At 37.7% G+C, this 17,152-nt stretch overlaps 1 protein-coding gene across 1 annotated transcript; it reads left to right on the top strand.

Moving 5' to 3' along the window:
• Window positions 1–1,362: 1,362 nt before the first annotated feature.
• LAMTOR3 (late endosomal/lysosomal adaptor, MAPK and MTOR activator 3) lies at window positions 1,363–16,942 on the top strand. Its single transcript, XM_025873501.2, has 7 exons — window positions 1,363–1,520; window positions 1,837–1,882; window positions 4,731–4,765; window positions 10,355–10,413; window positions 12,172–12,305; window positions 13,393–13,456; window positions 16,078–16,942. Exons 2-7 carry the CDS (start codon window positions 1,874–1,876, stop codon window positions 16,149–16,151), a joined length of 375 nt encoding a protein of 124 aa, XP_025729286.1. The 5' UTR covers window positions 1,363–1,520; window positions 1,837–1,873; the 3' UTR covers window positions 16,152–16,942.
• The last annotated feature ends 210 nt before the right edge of the window (window positions 16,943–17,152 follow it).

Here is a 17,152-nt window from a genome sequence, read left to right as displayed (position 1 = left end):
TATATAGATGAAAAAAATCATTGCTAGGTTAGAAAAGTGGACACGAGGAACAAAAGATAGCAAACATGACACATGACTAGTAAAATCATGGAAACAACAGACACATTAGGAGAAAGGTTTATTGGAGTTTTTGGAGCTTTTGAGTCAGAGCTGACTTCAAGACATGTATGTAGACGTACCCAACAACTGACAAGCAGCCGAAAATGTGAACCTAGAACTCTGAGGAAAGGTGCAGACTTAGGCCTCACGTTCTCAGGAAAATGTGGAAAGAGAAAAACGAAACCAAAGACAAGCTTTAAATGCCATGATCTAAAGAATTAGGAAACTAGAATGGGTGGGGACCTAAAGTAAGTAATGCAGTATCCCAGAAGCTAAGAAATCAAAGGATTTAAATAAGGAAAAGGAAGCGAACTTCAATGATGTGAGTTGCTATGGAACCATCAACTTCACTTGTAATAATCAGGAGATCATTTCTAACAGTTGGGAGAGCTGTAGTTTACCATTTCGTCTTCTCAAGGATAACAAATTAGTATCCAACTCTTCACCATGTCTTGAACTAGAGTTAATTCCTTTTGCTCTCCTACTTTTAAGGATTGGGAGTTGAAGATGAGTCGTTAACAAGTTCCCACAGTCTTCGTTTTCTTAGCACCTACTGTAGGTTTTTGTTACACGTGCAAACGAGCAAGACACCAAACAAAAAATAATATGGTTGCAAATTAGAAGGTATAGCCTTCTAAATCATGAGCCAACGAAAGAAGGTTGTCCAGTATCTGTGTATGTTGAGTTGCGCAACTAACTGTGAAAACTCCAGAAAGCCCATGGCTCCTCTATTCAATCTAGACAAGACCTCGAGTAAGAGCACGTGGGTGGCACCCTTGGAAAAGCCAAGGCAGTGGGGGTCATCGGGGTCAGAAAACTATGAACCTGGGCCTTTTTTTTTTTTTTAAGATTTTATTTTTAAGTAATCTCTTCGCCCAGCGGGGTTGGAACTCACCACCCCGAGATCAGGTCATAAGCTCCACTGACTCAGCCAGCCAGGCGTCCCATGAACCTGGGACTTCTGGGCACAGGCAATCCTGCTTGCAGTTCAGCTCCTAAACAACACCCCTTCAAACTTTTTCATCTCCAAGAAAAGGTCTTAAGATAACAGGCCTTGAAAAACTAATGAAATTTATGCACCCTCCCCACACAACAACGTCTCCTTGCCTACATTTCCGGCGGGTCTTTTAAAGCCGGACGACATCCGAGAAACCCTCATTTCACCGGGCTGTGTCCCCACGGCCCTACGTCTGCGCAGGCGCAGGGAGCAGCCCGCGAGGGGCGGGGCGGTGCGCGCCCGACGCAAAAAGGCCTCCGCGCCTCCCCGGAAATCTCCTATCATCGGGCCCCGAAGGCGCAGAAAGTGCTTCCTGGAACACGGAGGAGGTCACAAATCATGTGACGACGGCTTTCCAAGGAGGCTGTCTGTCAGGCTGTCCCTGGATCTATAGCTGAGGGAACACCGCAGCCCAGAAAGCAAGGTAACTCGAGCCGCTTTGCTCGGTATTCAGCCCGGGGCCGCAGGTGGCGCGGGCAGTGAGACGCAAGGGAGGGAGAGGACTCCCCTTCCCCTCTCCTTTGGGCCTAGGTCTTCGCGGGTGCAGGGTGGAGTGGACTGAGGTAGGGCGTCCCAGCTACCGTCTGGGTATTTGGGCACTCCCGCCTCACTTCGGCTTCCCCGGTGCGAGCCCTAGAGCCGCGGATTCTTGCCTGGCCTTGATGAGAGCTGACCCCGCTTGTTAGGTTGGAGGTGGGAAGAAGTCTTGAGGGGAGAATCACCCGGAGTTTCTCTTCCAGGAGTGGAGATTGATCCTGCGGGAGAAAGGGGTTCGTCATGGCGGATGTGAGTTAACACCCACACAAGAGGAAGGGGAGGGTGGGGAGTTTGGTGGAGGCCTACTGGGCCGGGAGAGGTAAAGCTTCCCAAGGCGAAACTGGATTCCCTTTTATCCCGCCCACCCCCACATAGTTTCGGTAGGCTCTGGAGTGAGTGACTAGTACGAAGAGATTGGCGGGGTACACTCTGCCCACAGTGGGGGTGGAGGACGCTAAGGTGTCTGAGGTTGAGAAAATTGTATTCTTCCCACTCCCCAGTCCGGCGGGCATGAGAGAGGCTCGGAATACCATTTGAATTTCTAAATGTTTTGCTGCTGTGAATCTACTTTTTTCCAGCAAGTGGTCATGATGTCTCTAGATTCATTGGAGCAAATTGAGATGATTTCTGACTGATACCTCTTTAGCACAGCAATAAAACCCAAATTGTAAGTTTAGGAAACTTAATTGTACTAGTTACTAGAAACAGGAATTGATACTACTACTGTTTATGTGTCTGTATTTTACATCCTGTTGTTCTTTTACCTACATGCTGGGCATTCTTCTAAACATTGAACATTTAATTCTTACAGCTTTTATGAAGTAGGCACTGTTATTGTCCTTGTGTTCTAGCTGAGGAGGCTAAGGCCTAGAAAGATCATGTCAATTGCCTCAGGTTACACAGCTGGTAAGTTGTAGAGTCAACATACCAACCCAGGCAGTCTGACTCCAGAGTTTATGCTCTTAACCACTAGGCTGAATGATCATTCAACATTAATATGAACGTGATTTTTCTTTTTAGGTTTAGGAACTTTGTATGCTTTTATCACTCCATTTATGAGTGTCTGCCATTATGTTCTTGAGAACTTCTTCTCCAGGCACAGTCAAATCGCTATATATCCATTGAGCATCACCTTGCGAAAGTTGTTGTAATAAGGGCTGTGGGTGAAATAAAGATGGTTAAGGTATATTCCTCTCCATAAGGTGTTTTGTTTTGTTTTGTTTAAGATTTTATTTATTTATTTGTCAGAGAGAGTGAGCGCGTGTGTGCGAGCACACGAACAGGGGAGCGGCAGGCAGAGGGCAGACACTTAACCGACTCAAGCCACTCAGGCATCCCTCCATAAGGGTTTAAAAATTTTTTTTAAAGTATAATAGGCAGGTGATCATAAGTGTATATATATAACTCAGTGAAAATTCAAAAGAGAGAGGGGTCACATCTGCTTTGTGTTTATCAGGAACGCTTATTTGGAGTATTTGGTGGTTGAGAATAGCTCTAAATAGGGAGTGGCAGTTTTTCTCAAAGTAAGATTGATAGAGAGTTACTATTAAAATAAGTAGTGTAAGCAAAGTTTGAGAGATGGAAAAGGGAAAGATGTGTGTGGAGGAGCTGTGAGTAGTCCACTCTTGCTGGGGCTGAGTTATGTATGAGGGAGTGGTAGGAAGCAGGACTGTAAAATGAGGTGTAGACCATATTGTAGAGAAGCTCAAATGTTAAAAGAATTTGTAGAGAATTTATTAAACAGTGGAGAGCCATGCAGACATTGGTTCACAACCCCGACTGCACAGGGAATCATCTGGGAAGCACCTCAAACCCAGATAGAGAAGGAGAATAATATGGTTATTGGCATTGTGTAGAACTGTATGGGATAGAAGTGGGAGACCAGATTACCAGTTGGGAGGCCAGCACGAGTCATAAATAATTATTAAAGTGAAGCTAAATTGTAATGTCAGTTGAAAAGGAAAGGAAGAGGGGCACCTGGGTGGCTCAGTCTGTTAAACATCTGCCTTCAGCTCAGGTCATGATCCGAGGGTCCTGGGATCGAGCCCCGCATCAGGCTGCTTGCTCAGCTGCTTCCCCCTCTCCCTCTGCCTGCCGCTCCCCCCTTGATTGTTGCTCTCTCTCTCTCTCTGTCAAATAAATAAAATCTTTAAGAAAAAGAAAAGGAGAGGAGGAGATCATTTTAAAAACATTTGACTTCACAAATCATTTAGAAGTGATAAAGGTGAGGTTAGGGTTAAATGTTACTCTGTGTTTCAGACCTGAATAATGGGATGGGTAGTGCCATTAGAGGAGACAAGAGATTGAGGAAATCTGGATTTCACATGAAACGTGATGAGTTGAGTTTTAATGTATGTGTTCAAGATAAGAGCAGAGGTAAGATGGTGGTCCTAACGTGAAATAAGATGAACATCCAGGGGTGGAGAATAGTAGGGATTAGAGGTTCAAAACAACAGATTCCTCCTGTACCTATGTAGGCCTCATAATTGATACCTGGATTGTCAATGAAATTGCCTAGGTGAGAGAGTGTAATGAGAGGAAATGAAATAGTCTTTTATTTCTTTAGTACTAATTATGTTCCATGCTTAACACTTGATACAGGTTGTCATTTATCTTTAGTTATGAAAAGAAATGGAGTTTCAGAGAAGTTAATTTACCCAGCGTTGTTAAAGTGATGTGAGAAAGTTTATCTGTAGACAAGGAAAGATGTTTATAATATACCCTCAAGTGAATAGGACAATAGCAACAGGATGTAAAATAGTATGAAAAATATGATCTAATTTTACAGCTAATATGTATTTGCTATGTATTTGTCCAGATATGCTAATCCGTTTACATACATCTCAATAAATTTTAACAATAGTCTTATGACATAGGTTCTGTGGTTATCCCTTCTCAACAAATAATGAAACTGGGGCTTAGAGAAAAAGGTTAAATAACTTGTTCCAAGTCACACAACTAGTATCAAAAAGAAAAAGAACACAAGCAAGAAAGATTATGAGTGATGATTTAAAGTACCTGAAATGTGGATAGGACTATCTAGATAACCAGTACAAGGCATATTGTTATAATATGATTTTTTTATATTCTCTTTCAGGACCTAAAGCGATTCCTGTATAAGAAATTACCAAGGTAAAAAATTACTAATTTATTATTAAATAAGTTCTGCATTATATACGTTGATTTTATGTAGCATTTTGTTTCTGTTTATTTTAGACTAATAGTATGTGTATATTGTTATTTAGCATTTTCAAATAACGCTAGGCAGGACAAGCAATGTCCTTTGAATTTGCAGATAAATAATATCAGGCCTAGAGAAGTTGTATATGACTTGTTGTCTGAGGTTAAACAGCTCGTGAATGCCAGGGGGTTAGAACCCGTATTTCTTGGCACTTTATTTAGAGTTTTTTCAAATATACTAACATAGCAGTTTTTACTGGATTATACTTTGAAGAAGTTAGAGCAATTTTTTTTTAAAGATTTTATTTATTTATTCATGAGAGACAGAGAGAGAGAGACAGAGGGAGAAGCAGGCTCCCCACTGAGCAGGGAGCCTGATGCGGGACTCGATCCCAGGACCCTGGGATCATGACCTGAGCCGAAGGCAGACGCTTAACCATCTGAGCCACCCAGGCCCTGAAGTTAGAACAATTTTAAGGGGAAAAACCCTAGAACTTGCCTTTCCCTTAGTATTACTTTTAAGACCTAATTTCTGAGTCTGCATAACCCAAAAATGCTATATGTAGACAGCAATCTATACTTGGAAAAATCGCAAGGCTTCTTTTGCCTGCACCCAGTCCATTTGATGCTTCATTATCAATTAGGCTCTGTGGAAGGACAGCAAACTTCCTTTTAGATATTTTTGTGGTTCAAAGGACTTTGTCACTTTAGTTGTGTTAAAATTCACATTTAGTTTAGTGTAAAGTTAATACCTTAGAGTTGAGGACAGGAGAGAGAGGAATACAACTGGAGACATCCATTTCCACATTCCAGCATAATTGAATAACCTTTGAGGTGTAATGTAGCAGAATGTATGGTGAGATCCTTTTTTTTACTTCTTTTTTATTATCCAAATGTGTGAATTTAAAAAGGTTTTGTATGTCAGTTTATTTCTGTAGGTAGGTAAAAAGAAGAAAAAGAAAAAAAATTCCCTTGTTTGGATTTTTGCCTGAATTGTTTGATGTGGTTTGCCTATTGACTTGTGCCTTTACCCTGACCACAAACCAGTAGAAATTAATGATATTATCTCCTTGGTTTGATATATGTATATTTGTCTATAATTCAGGAAGAAAGTACTGTTATATTCAGGAAGAAGATATTGAAGCATTAAGTAATTGTTACCTTTGGTTTCATGTTAATGTAATACTTAAATTCATTTTTACTCTCTTCCTTCTAGTGCAAACTAGAACACTGATTCTGTTCTCATCCTAATGACGAGCAGGCAGTCCTAGCTTTGCACAGTAGTGCAGGGCCGTGAAAATGACTGTACACGCTGAAACCATCCAAAGCAATTTTAGTAATCCCTGGGAAAAATGACAGTTGTTTTGTGATCTTTAGAAAATTTTTGTCAAAACCTTAAAACCTCTTTTGTTGGTTCTATTTGAGGGAATGGAAACAGATGCTAAAAGCAATATTTGTTTAATACACTGCAGTTTAGAAACAGTGGAAATAGTACTAGTGTTTATATCTTTGTAGAAAACTTCTCGAGTGTAGTTGGAACAGTGCCTACTTGTTTGCAGACATGGTAAAATAATACCAAAGGTATAACCTTAAGCTAAGGAGCAGGCATCTTTCCTGTGCCTTCAAATTGGCACACTCCTAAGTTTGGATCAGCTTCCGCCATTTTGTCCTTTGTACTGTCGATGTGGGAAGTTTTTTGCCCACATCACTTCCTGTGGGATATCTTCATCCTCTTCATCCCAACTGCTTGCCTAATTTCTGTCTGTGAGTGCACTTGTACAAACTTCCTCTGGCTGCGCGTCTTATGCGCAAGAGTGAAAGTGTCCACATGCTTTCGGCCAGTTATTTCTTCTCTGTTTACTTTCTGTTTGAATTTCACTTCCAGCATTGTCACCTTCCCTTCCTTTGCTCTATTTCGTCTTGATTAGCCAGTTCCCTATTTCAGTTCTGTTTTTCTTTTTAATGTCATATGCTTTATTTATCATTGGAAGACTAGGAGATAACACTGTGTACTTTACCGTCCCTGCATACCCTGAGGAATAGATGCTCGGTGACCAGTCACCAACATGCTTTGAAAGAAGTGATGTGGTTGGTTCCTGACACAGTGCGATCTGTCATTTGCAAAGTTACTCACATGGTGATTTGTGTGAAGAGTTGGTGAGGTTTGTACTGTATGCAGTTACTCACTTAATATACCATACTTCCTGAAATTTGAGCCATGCTGTCAGGAGGAGTGGTGTTATTTAATTCAACTGTGAGAACTAAAATGCGTCCGTATTGGAACTGTACAAAGTGAAGGTTCTCTGTGTTTCTCTGTATCTGCCTTGTTGGAGGGTTAGCATATTGAAAGGATGGTAAAATTGACCAGTAGGATTGGGGGGAAATACCACACTAGCAACAGAGTGGAGGAGCAGAAGCATAGTTGATATTTGTAAAAAGGGTATTTGTAAAAGTGTGATGAAAATCTTTCTATGGTGGAAGAAAGGGCTTAGAGCCGTGTGTTTTGTTCTAGTTTGGTTTTTTCCCCCATAATGACCAAGGCCAGTTTGATTCATACTCCTTCATGACTTTTTCTTGAAAGTAGGATATTGTATCCCAAAAGCTAAAGGAATGAAGAAATGATATTGAACACTTACAAAGAAAAGTAGTAAAATGAGCATTTTGATTTGTTGCTAGATGTCTGTAAAACGAAGGGCCTTGGACGAGGGCAGCCTGGCTTCAGATCTGTGGGTTCGTGCTCTCAGTTGTTGGAGCCGTGCCTCTCAACACCCAGCCAGTGAATGGAACATGTTTTTGTTCATTTGTAAATTCCCTGCTAAATAAAGTTCTTGAATTTGTATTTAAGTCTAGTTGTGACCCAAAGCAGGCTTAGGCTTTAATAATCACAACTTTTTGTGTGCTGAAATAACCAAATGTTTCATTATTATATGTATAGAATGAAGTGTGATGTCTGATTACAAATGCAACATTTGCTTTTTTGGAATAAAAGTGTTTGTTTTATTAAGCTTAAGGTTTTGATGTCTGCAGAGTATTTCATAACATTAACTTCCTTCTAGACGTGCAGCGTACCTATTAACGCATCATGCTTATTTTCAGTTGTTAGTAAAATGTACTCATGTTATTTTTTTGTTCACTCTGTGTAGAATTGGAAACACCTTTTATATTTGTGACCTAATTTCTTTAAGTGGGTATTTTAAGTATGTGAGTAATTTTTCTACTTTGTTGGGCATTTATCTCTGTGAATTTAAAATCCATTAAAAAGAAAGTCTTTATTTCTGCCTCCTCTTTTGGTGCATTAGTTGGCATTTAAGTTAACTATCTTGGAAATAAGAGAAAAGAAACTGTGGAGACACAGATATTTCTAAACATTTTTTTGTAGAACTCTTTACCTGCTTTTTAATTTGATTATCTTTTGAGTAGGCAGTACATTCATAAAGTTCAAGATTCAGAAATTAACTGAAGGACATAGTTAGAACTTTCCTATCCCTGCCCCCCAGCCACACAGTTCCCCTCTCAGAGGCACCCAGTACCTTCAAAGATATTTTACACACCTGCAAACAAGCATGTATATAAACACACATATTTACACGTAGACACATAGGTCTTAGTTGAGGTTGTTAAAACAAAATACCATAGATTGGATTTCCTATAAATAACCAAAATTTATTTCTCACAGTTCTGGAGGCTGGAACTCCAAGATCAGGGTGCCAGCATGGTTCACTTCTGGTCGAGGCCCCTTTCTGAGTTGCAGATGCAGACTTCCCATATCTTCATATGGTAGAAGGAGGGCTCTCTAGCCTCAAGTAAGGGCACTATTCTGATATCTGAGGGCTCCACCCCCATATCCTAATGACCTGCCAAAGGCCTCGCCTCCAAATACCATCATATTGGGATTAGGGTTTCAACATAGGAATTTTGGGGGTGACACAAACATTCAGTCCATCACAACATATACATACATGTGCCTACACTTGTTATTGTATAAGTTTTGCTTCCTGTACACATTATTCAAAACTCTTGTGTTTTCACTTCACAATATACTTTTGAGATCAGTCCTTCCCAGGACATACAAAGAGCTGTTTCTTTTTTTTTAATGGCTGCAGAGTATTCCATTGTGTATGTGTGTCATAATTTATTGGACTCGTTCTTCTTGATAGACAGGTTTCTAGTGTTTTCCTATTTCAGGTGATGTTGCTGTTGATAACTGTACAAAGTAGTTTGTGCAGGTATCAGTAGGATATACTTTTAGATAACCTAGTTTTTAACTAAGAAGAATTTGTTTTATACATTAACCTTACAGAGCACATTTTAATTTATAGATAATTCCAGGATTGAATGATAATAGAAAATAATACCAGTAAGTGTTTATACAGGTTATTTCATCATTCTTACTTTTAATGTGAGGTTCATAAATGGTAATGTTTATAACATTTTCTCAAAATTTAGTAACACTTCTCTGACTTAAAAGTTTTTGCCACTGGGATTTTAAAATTTAATCTCAGTATCTTAATATGACTGTTCCTCATTTCTAACCTAAAACGTTAAGGTTAACACAATAAGGAATGGATAATCTGGGTTATAGTAGGAACGTTGAACATACTTCTGAGTAGCAATCTTGGATATTACGAGATTATGGGGCTGAAAATTTGAGAATGTTTTCCCATTCTAATTTTTGGCACTTTAGTTCTGTGCTCTAGGAATTCTCTAATGAGTTAATACTTAAACTGCACTAATAAATTGTCAGTGTGTGCAGATGACACTCTGATGCTAATTAGTAATAATTAATATTTTTGAATTTTAACTATGTACCAGCCTCGACTTTACATGCATTATCTTATTACATTTTACAATAGTTACATAAGTACAATTATTCCCATTTTCATATTGTTAACGGAGGCTAACAGAGGTTTCATAACTGGCCCAGGGTAGCGTAAATAGTAAATGTAGGAGAGCCTAGACTGGACTAGATGGTTATAGTCTTGACCATTCCCCTTACTGCTTCTTATGTAGGCATAGCTGAAAAGATTGCTACATGACCTTCATTCTTTCCGTTGTGTTCCTTCATCCTAGAACAACAATCTTTCTGCCCCTCTTCTCTTGACCAGTGCCATAACATCTCAGCTTAGCTGTCACTAGCCTTCCCTGACCCACTTGTCTAAATCAACCCCGCTTTTGTAGGCGCTCATAACCCACAGATATCTTGATGGCACTTGATACCATTGTCACTATAGCTTCTGCTGTTAACCTGTCATACTTTCATAAATAATGGAAAAACAATTAGCAACACTAATGGAGAATTGTCTGTGTTTTAGATCTTTATCAGTAAATTGTATAAATTTGTAAAGATTATAAGCATGTCAGTAATACACACATTTATTCAATTTCTGGAAGTTTTGCAGACATCTAGGAAATTATGGGGTCAGTAACTGAGTTGACATAGTTTTTCAGAAATATATATATGAAAATCCCCAGAATGACTTTGAGGTGCATATTTTGAGAAAATGAAATGTTTCGTAATATTTTAACTTTTTTTCTTTCTAGTGTTGAAGGGCTCCATGCTATTGTTGTGTCAGATAGAGATGGAGTCCCAGTTATTAAAGGTAAAACTGAGTGCCTGTATGCCAGTGTCATGTTTGCTTTTGACTAAAAACGTTATTTAGGTCTGAGTAGTGCAGAAGGCAAGCATATAAAAGCTATTTTAATAAATCCAGGAGACGGTCTTAGTTTGGGAGGAGACGTTTGCTTTTGTATGTTGAAGACTGGGTTGGAGCGTATAACTTACGACATGTTAAATGCATTGTGTGACTGATTTATCACAAGCCCAGTGTTTCATGAAAGACATTAGTAAATGTCAGTGCTGAGACTGGGCCTGTATGCAGCTACATATATTATACACACAGACTTCCCCCGTTGTCTTATTTTTCAATCAGTACTGCTAGTGGTTTGGGGATAAACTTCCATACATTTGAATTAACATATTGATTGTTTTGTTGAATCTTTATTGATTTTCTCCTTCTTTACTGGAAATAAGATATTTTTTAAACTTTTAACTTCACAATTACTTTAGTTAACCAGACTCTAACAAGACTTTACCTAAAGAAGAGCTTGTTAACCTAAAAAAAAAAAAATTGCTTGGTTTTCAGCTTTTTTTTTTTTTTTTAAGAATTTAGTTATTTATTTGAGAGAGAGAGAGTGCAGGCCAGCAGGGGGAGGGAGAGGGACAAGCCGACTCTGGCTCAAGCCAGAGCCCAATCCCAGTGTGTGGGGCTCTATCTCAGGGCCCTGAGGTCATGACATGAGCCAAAATCAAGAGTTGGTCACTTAGCCGACTGAACCACCCAGGTGCCCCTCAGCTTTTGTCTTTTTTAAGTATATATGATGTCACTGAGTCAGTGTGTATTAAGACCATTTTTACTGCTTGTGTCTCGAGGTATCATCACGTGGATTAGTTCTATAGGGATGCTGTAATAGCTTTACCAAAGAAAGATTAAATGATTTTCTTTACATTTTGTTTACAGTTTATTTTCCACCTGAGGTTATCATACATGTCAGATAATTTTAGACCTTAGAATTGAAAGGAAGTTTAGAAATGACCTAATTTAATTCTTTCATTTTGTAAACAAAGATGGTCAAGTGCAAAGAGTACATTGTTAGTGCGAAGTTGCACATGAGTCAGTGACAAGATAATAATAGAACCCATTATCTGTGTGGTTCAGTGTGCATTCTCACCCACCATAAAACATAGGTGGCCGTGGGCAAGTAAGTCGCCTGCCTTTTTGCATTTACTCAGTTCTGTAATGAGGGCTTTGAACAAAATTAAAATAATCTCCAGCTCTAATGTTCTTTCTTAGGATCTCTGTGTTAAAGCTGTTGGTACAACTAACTCCATTCAGGCCTTTTAATGAGTGAAAGAGACTTAAAACAGACAGTCAGCTGCAAAATTATTAACATCTATAAGTGATACTGCTATAAGTTTTATGACCGCAAATGTTTTCTGGAAGTTTTTTTCATGATTTTATTCTAGCTTGGCTCTCAGTTAACGAGAATATTCAGTTTATTAAACATACTGATTAATTTGTTTTAAAGCAGATATTAAGAAAATATAAATGTTTAGTATTCATTAAAAAAAGTTGTGAGAATCAGTATTTCTTCCCTTAGTTATGATCACTCAGTTTCTGATTGAGCAGTTTTTCTCATCTAAATTGACAGGACCCAACTAGTGATACGATTTTCAGTATTGTGAAGTATAATAACCCTTGTGCTCAAAATTTTTACTGATTTATGTTAGAAAAAAAAGTGCAGTTAAAGTTCTATCATATCCACTGCATGATTTTTATTTAAGTCATTTGTATTTCCAGTGGCCAATGATAATGCCCCAGAACATGCTTTGAGACCTGGTTTCTTATCTACTTTTGCCCTTGCAACAGACCAAGGGAGCAAACTTGGACTTTCAAAAAATAAAAGTATCATCTGTTACTATAACACCTACCAGGTAGGTTCATAATTATTGAATGGTTTGCTGCTTTCACCTATTAATATGTCTTCTATATAAAATAGCTTATGTTGTTAGTCTCAATTTTAGTTTTGAAGTGTGGATGGCATTTTAAAATCTTAGCCTTCAAATTGGTTGTGTTGAATTGTAGTAATTGTCTTCACATTTTATACCAGGAATTAATTGATGTGGAAAAGTAATTAAAAGATTTATTAATAAAATACATTATCCTAAAAAGGGAAGTCAGGTAATAGTGACTATTACCTCCAGTAGATGGTGCCCTTAGCTTAACAAATGTGATTTCTCAAATAACACACTTTTTTTGTTGTGACAGATAAAAATTTCCCTTGATGGTTAAATGATAAGTTATTGAAATTTGTTATTGCTGCTAATTCCTTCATTTGGTTTGGAAGATATATATCATGAGTGAGTTATTATGAAAGAATTTCATTGCTGCATACCTCTCGATCTCTAGCTGCATTTTCTTGTTTAGAATAAATTACTAGCTTCTTCTTTAGAGCAGTGTTTCCCAGAGTTTGATTCCTGTACTGCTGATGTCACACAAGGGATGTTTTTATTTTAAAAGTTCATATTTTCATGTGTATTGGGCAAAAGGTAACCAACCTTTTGACCTTTAATTTCATCGATAAGGATTAGTTTGAAGCTAAGTTCTTTTAAACGATAGTTGATTTGAGGTTAACTTAAATTTAAATTAATAGTGGTACACAGGAAGCAGGAAAATCATGAAGGTATAACTACTTGAATGAGACATACTGACTTCAGCCATTTAATTTAATTAACAAGTGTTTCTGGAGCCCCTGCCATGTAATAATTGACACACCACTGGGCTTTGGGAGCTAAAGAGGTGAAGATAACATAGCCCTGCCTTCAGCTCTGCAGGCTGAGTAATGATAATGTCTCTAAGAGATACTCAGTAAGTCTCTTGTACGGAAATACTTATTTTTAGCTCTTTCATATTACATGATGGTAGGTAGTATCTTACACATTGGCCATTTAAATAAAAGTTTTGGAAAGATCGAGGTATTTCATTTGAATACATATTATTTAAATCTTACTTTCTTTTTAGGTGGTTCAATTCAATCGTTTACCTTTGGTGGTGAGTTTCATAGCCAGCAGCAATGCCAATACAGGTGTGTTTTAACTATTTTAGATACATCTTTTAATTTCTTCTAACACCATACAGTCTAATATGCTAGGAGTAGTAGATTTAGAGTCAGAAAACCTGACTTCATGGCCCAGCTCCACCATCTATTCCCTGGTCTCCAGAAGAGTAACGTATGTGGATTCCGTTTTCCCTAGCTGTATAGTGGAGCCAATATCTGCTCTTTCTGTCTCATGGGCTTATTTTCTAGTTCAAATGAGACATTTTGTGGGTAAGTGATCCTTTAAGATAGAAAGGAAAATTTAAATTATCTTCACCCTTGAATGCTACATCTTGTTCACATTAAAACAGCTTAAGAAAACACAAAAAGAGGGGGCACCTGGGTGACTCAGTTGTTGAGCGTCTGCCTTCGGCTCAGGTCATGATCCCGGGGTCCTGGGATCGAGTCCTGCATCAGGCTCCCTGCTCAGCAGGAAGCCTGCTTCTCCCTCTCCCACTCCCCCTGCTTGTGTTCCCTCTCTCACTATCTCTCTCTCTGTCAAATAAATAAAATCTTTAAAAAAAGAAAACACAAAAAGAGTAGAGAAGATAACCAAGCACATAAAACAGTCAATGGATAAGTTCAATTCTTTTTTTTTTAATTTTTTTAAAGATTTTATTTATTTATTTGACACACAGAGAGAGAGAGAGAGGCAGAGAGCAAGTACAAGCAGGGGGAGCAGCAGACAGAGGGAGAGGGAGAAGCAGACTCCCTGTGGAGCAGGGAGCCCGATCCCAGGACCCCAGGATCATGACCTGAGCTGAAGGCAGACGCTTAACGACTGAGCCACCCAAGCACCCAGGATGAGTTCAATTCTATGTAGACCCATCTATTAGAGTTTGTAAAATCTTCAGTGATAGTGGGCAAGATTAATGTGATTGAAAATTCTAAGAGCGGGACTTAGGATGAACTTAGATGTGTTCTTCCTGAGGGTTGAAGAATTTGAGAACAAATGCCAGGATGCTGTACTTTCTGTAGCAGATTGTAAGATCCCGTTTTATCCAGTAGCCTTCACTGGATATTTATGTTTGAATCAATGACTGTATTCTGTAATTTGCATACTCCCTTTTGGATAAAGTGGGGATTTTTTTTTTTTTAAGTCTTGTCTTCTTTAGATTTGGCTGCCGTTTAGAACTGTTATGCATTCTTTTTCTGTTTTTTTTATTTCCAAGTTGTTTGAGCAAGTCATTTTCCAGCTATGTCACTGAAACCTGTCTTTAGATTCCTCATCTTTAAAATGAGGGGTTTAGATTTAATGATGTAGAAGGTTTCTTCCATTAATGTTTTAAAGCTGTAAAATGCTCTATGTGAAAACACTTTGTAAATTATATAGGATAGTAGTGGTGTTGATATTTAAAGTATATTAAACCTCAATTGTGATAAATCACCATCATGTACTAAATCATCAGTTGTTATAAATTTTGATAATGTACAGAATTATATTTTAGTATCTAGAACATTTTTTTGAGGATCCCAGATGCTTTTAATATACTGTGAAATAGAGGAAGATCTTTGAGCATAAAACAAACTAAGATGTATAAGATTATATCTTACTATATATTAGATAAGATATATAAGCTTTTCACTCTGGTAAACTAAGGAGAAGCTAGATATGCTCATTTCTAGACTACTTTGTCTCCCAGATTCAGCACTGAATTTTATTTTATTTTATTTATTTTTTTAATTTCTTTTTTATTTTATTTTGTTTTGTTTTGTTTGTCACCATACAGTACATCATTAGTTTTTGATGTAGTGTTCCATGATTCATCGTTTGCGTATAACACCCATGCAGTACATCAGCAGTGAATTTTAAACATGGAAGTGTATGTTTTATACTCCTACCATTCATCTTTAAAATTAATTTTTTCACTTGAAATACCCATTTATACTTTAGCTTCACCAAATTTATAAAATAAGTTTATAATATTTCTTTGCTCAAGGTTGAAGCAGGTGGTCTACCTCTATTTTGATAAAGTCCATTAAAATTTGTTCGGGAAAAATGTACCTTTTTAAGTAAAAATCTTATATCATTTCTGAATCGGTACAGATTTTGTTTTTGGTTTTTTGGTGGTTTTTTTTTTTAAGATTTATTTGATCGCTTCTCGGCCTTTTGGCTAAGATCAAGTGTAAGATTTATTTATTTGACAGTACAAGCAGGGGAAGTGGCAGGCAGAGGGAGAGGGAGAAGCAGACTCCCTGCTGAGCAGGGAGCCCGATGTGGGGCTCGGTCACAGGACCCCAGGATCATGACCTGAGCCGAAGGCAGTCACTTCACCAACTGAGCCACCCAGGCGCCCTCAGTATAGATTTTGAAACAAAGTATAAATTAAAGTTTTCCTTTCAAAACTAACAAAATTACGGTGCATATAATTCATTTCTTATCTTCTAATACATATAAATATTTTTCACTTTAATAATAGATGATGAAAATAAACTTCATAATGAAAAGAGCTTTTGATTAGTTAGAATTACAGTATTTTGCTTTATTTTGGGGGAATAAAGATCTTGTTTGCTTTTTAGAAACTAAATTTTGACAGGAGGAGATCTAAGTCAAAGACTTTTTCAGGAACATTTTTCTGATGTTCTAATTTTCTTAATCTCTGTTTTAGGACTCATTGTCAGCCTGGAAAAGGAACTTGCTCCATTATTTGAAGAATTGAGACAAGTTGTGGAAGTTTCTTAATCTGACAGTGGTTTTGATGTACACTTTATTTCCATTATAACAGAGAAAATATCAGTCCAGCAATCTTTAGACCACAACAGTCCTTGTATCCATGTACTCAAGAAAGGGCCCTTTTTCCCACCTGACACTAAAGAAGGAGCCCATAGATATAATTTATGGACAGATTGATTGTTATCTTTTCTTGTATAGGGTCTTTTCTTGATGTAGTGAGATCTGGGGATACCACAGAGATGGTTCGGTACATCACAGCTCCCATGGAGTTAGTCCAGTCACAAATATGCATGAGATACTATTCAGTGGGTCAGAACCAAAATGGTACTTTGATCCACTTGAGCCATTAAGTGCTCCCTATTATATAGTATGCCCAGGCCTGCAGAATTAAGCAGACCCTTTTATTGTGAATAATAATGAGGACATATTTTTCTTTATATTTTATTTCTTTGCATTGAGTGTGAGGAAGATAAAATGGCTTAGTAAAAGTAATAAAATCAGTACAATCACTAACTTTTCTATGTATATATTATTTTGCAATACAGATGATATTACTAATTGACTTGATTATTCTCAGAGGGTGCTGCTCTTTAATGAAATTGAAATGATAGCTAATGGTTTTTTTTCTCCACTCTGCTTTCTATAACCAATCAGTCTTTTAATGTTTGTGTGTTCTTTATAAAATTTAGATGTGATTCTTGATTGGGTTCTGCTTCCAATATTGGTATGTATGTAAACATGGTAGTACAGCCATTTTTTTTTCATACATGAGTATAAATAAAATAGTATTTTTTAAAGTATAGTTTGAGCACTAAATAGGTTTCTTTTCCGGCTTCTTTCAAAAGTTTAAAGAATATAATTAAGTGAAGTCACTCTTTCAACTACATGAATAAGCAGTGAGTGTTGCTTATAGATACTAGTTTGGAGACTGTTTTACCTAGTGTCAGTAGGAATGCAAACCTTATCCATGAGCCTCATTTAATCTCTACAAAAGAAGTATCTCGGTTCTA

The sequence above is a fragment of the Callorhinus ursinus genome, unplaced genomic scaffold (genome assembly GCF_003265705.2).
Source record: "Callorhinus ursinus isolate GAN/ISIS: 27379988/994484 unplaced genomic scaffold, GSC_fseal_2.0 scaffold4, whole genome shotgun sequence".
Classification (NCBI taxonomy): domain Eukaryota; kingdom Metazoa; phylum Chordata; class Mammalia; order Carnivora; family Otariidae; genus Callorhinus; species Callorhinus ursinus.
Note: the sequence above shows the minus strand (reverse complement) of the source record. Positions and strands in the feature narration are given on the sequence as shown.

Coding starts and splice junctions, on each gene's coding strand:
- LAMTOR3 (XM_025873501.2), top strand. Junction 4,766..10,354: donor CTGTATAAGAAATTACCAAG/GTAAAAAATTAC, acceptor TTTTCTTTCTAG/TGTTGAAGGGCTCCATGCTA. Junction 10,414..12,171: donor TGGAGTCCCAGTTATTAAAG/GTAAAACTGAGT, acceptor TTGTATTTCCAG/TGGCCAATGATAATGCCCCA.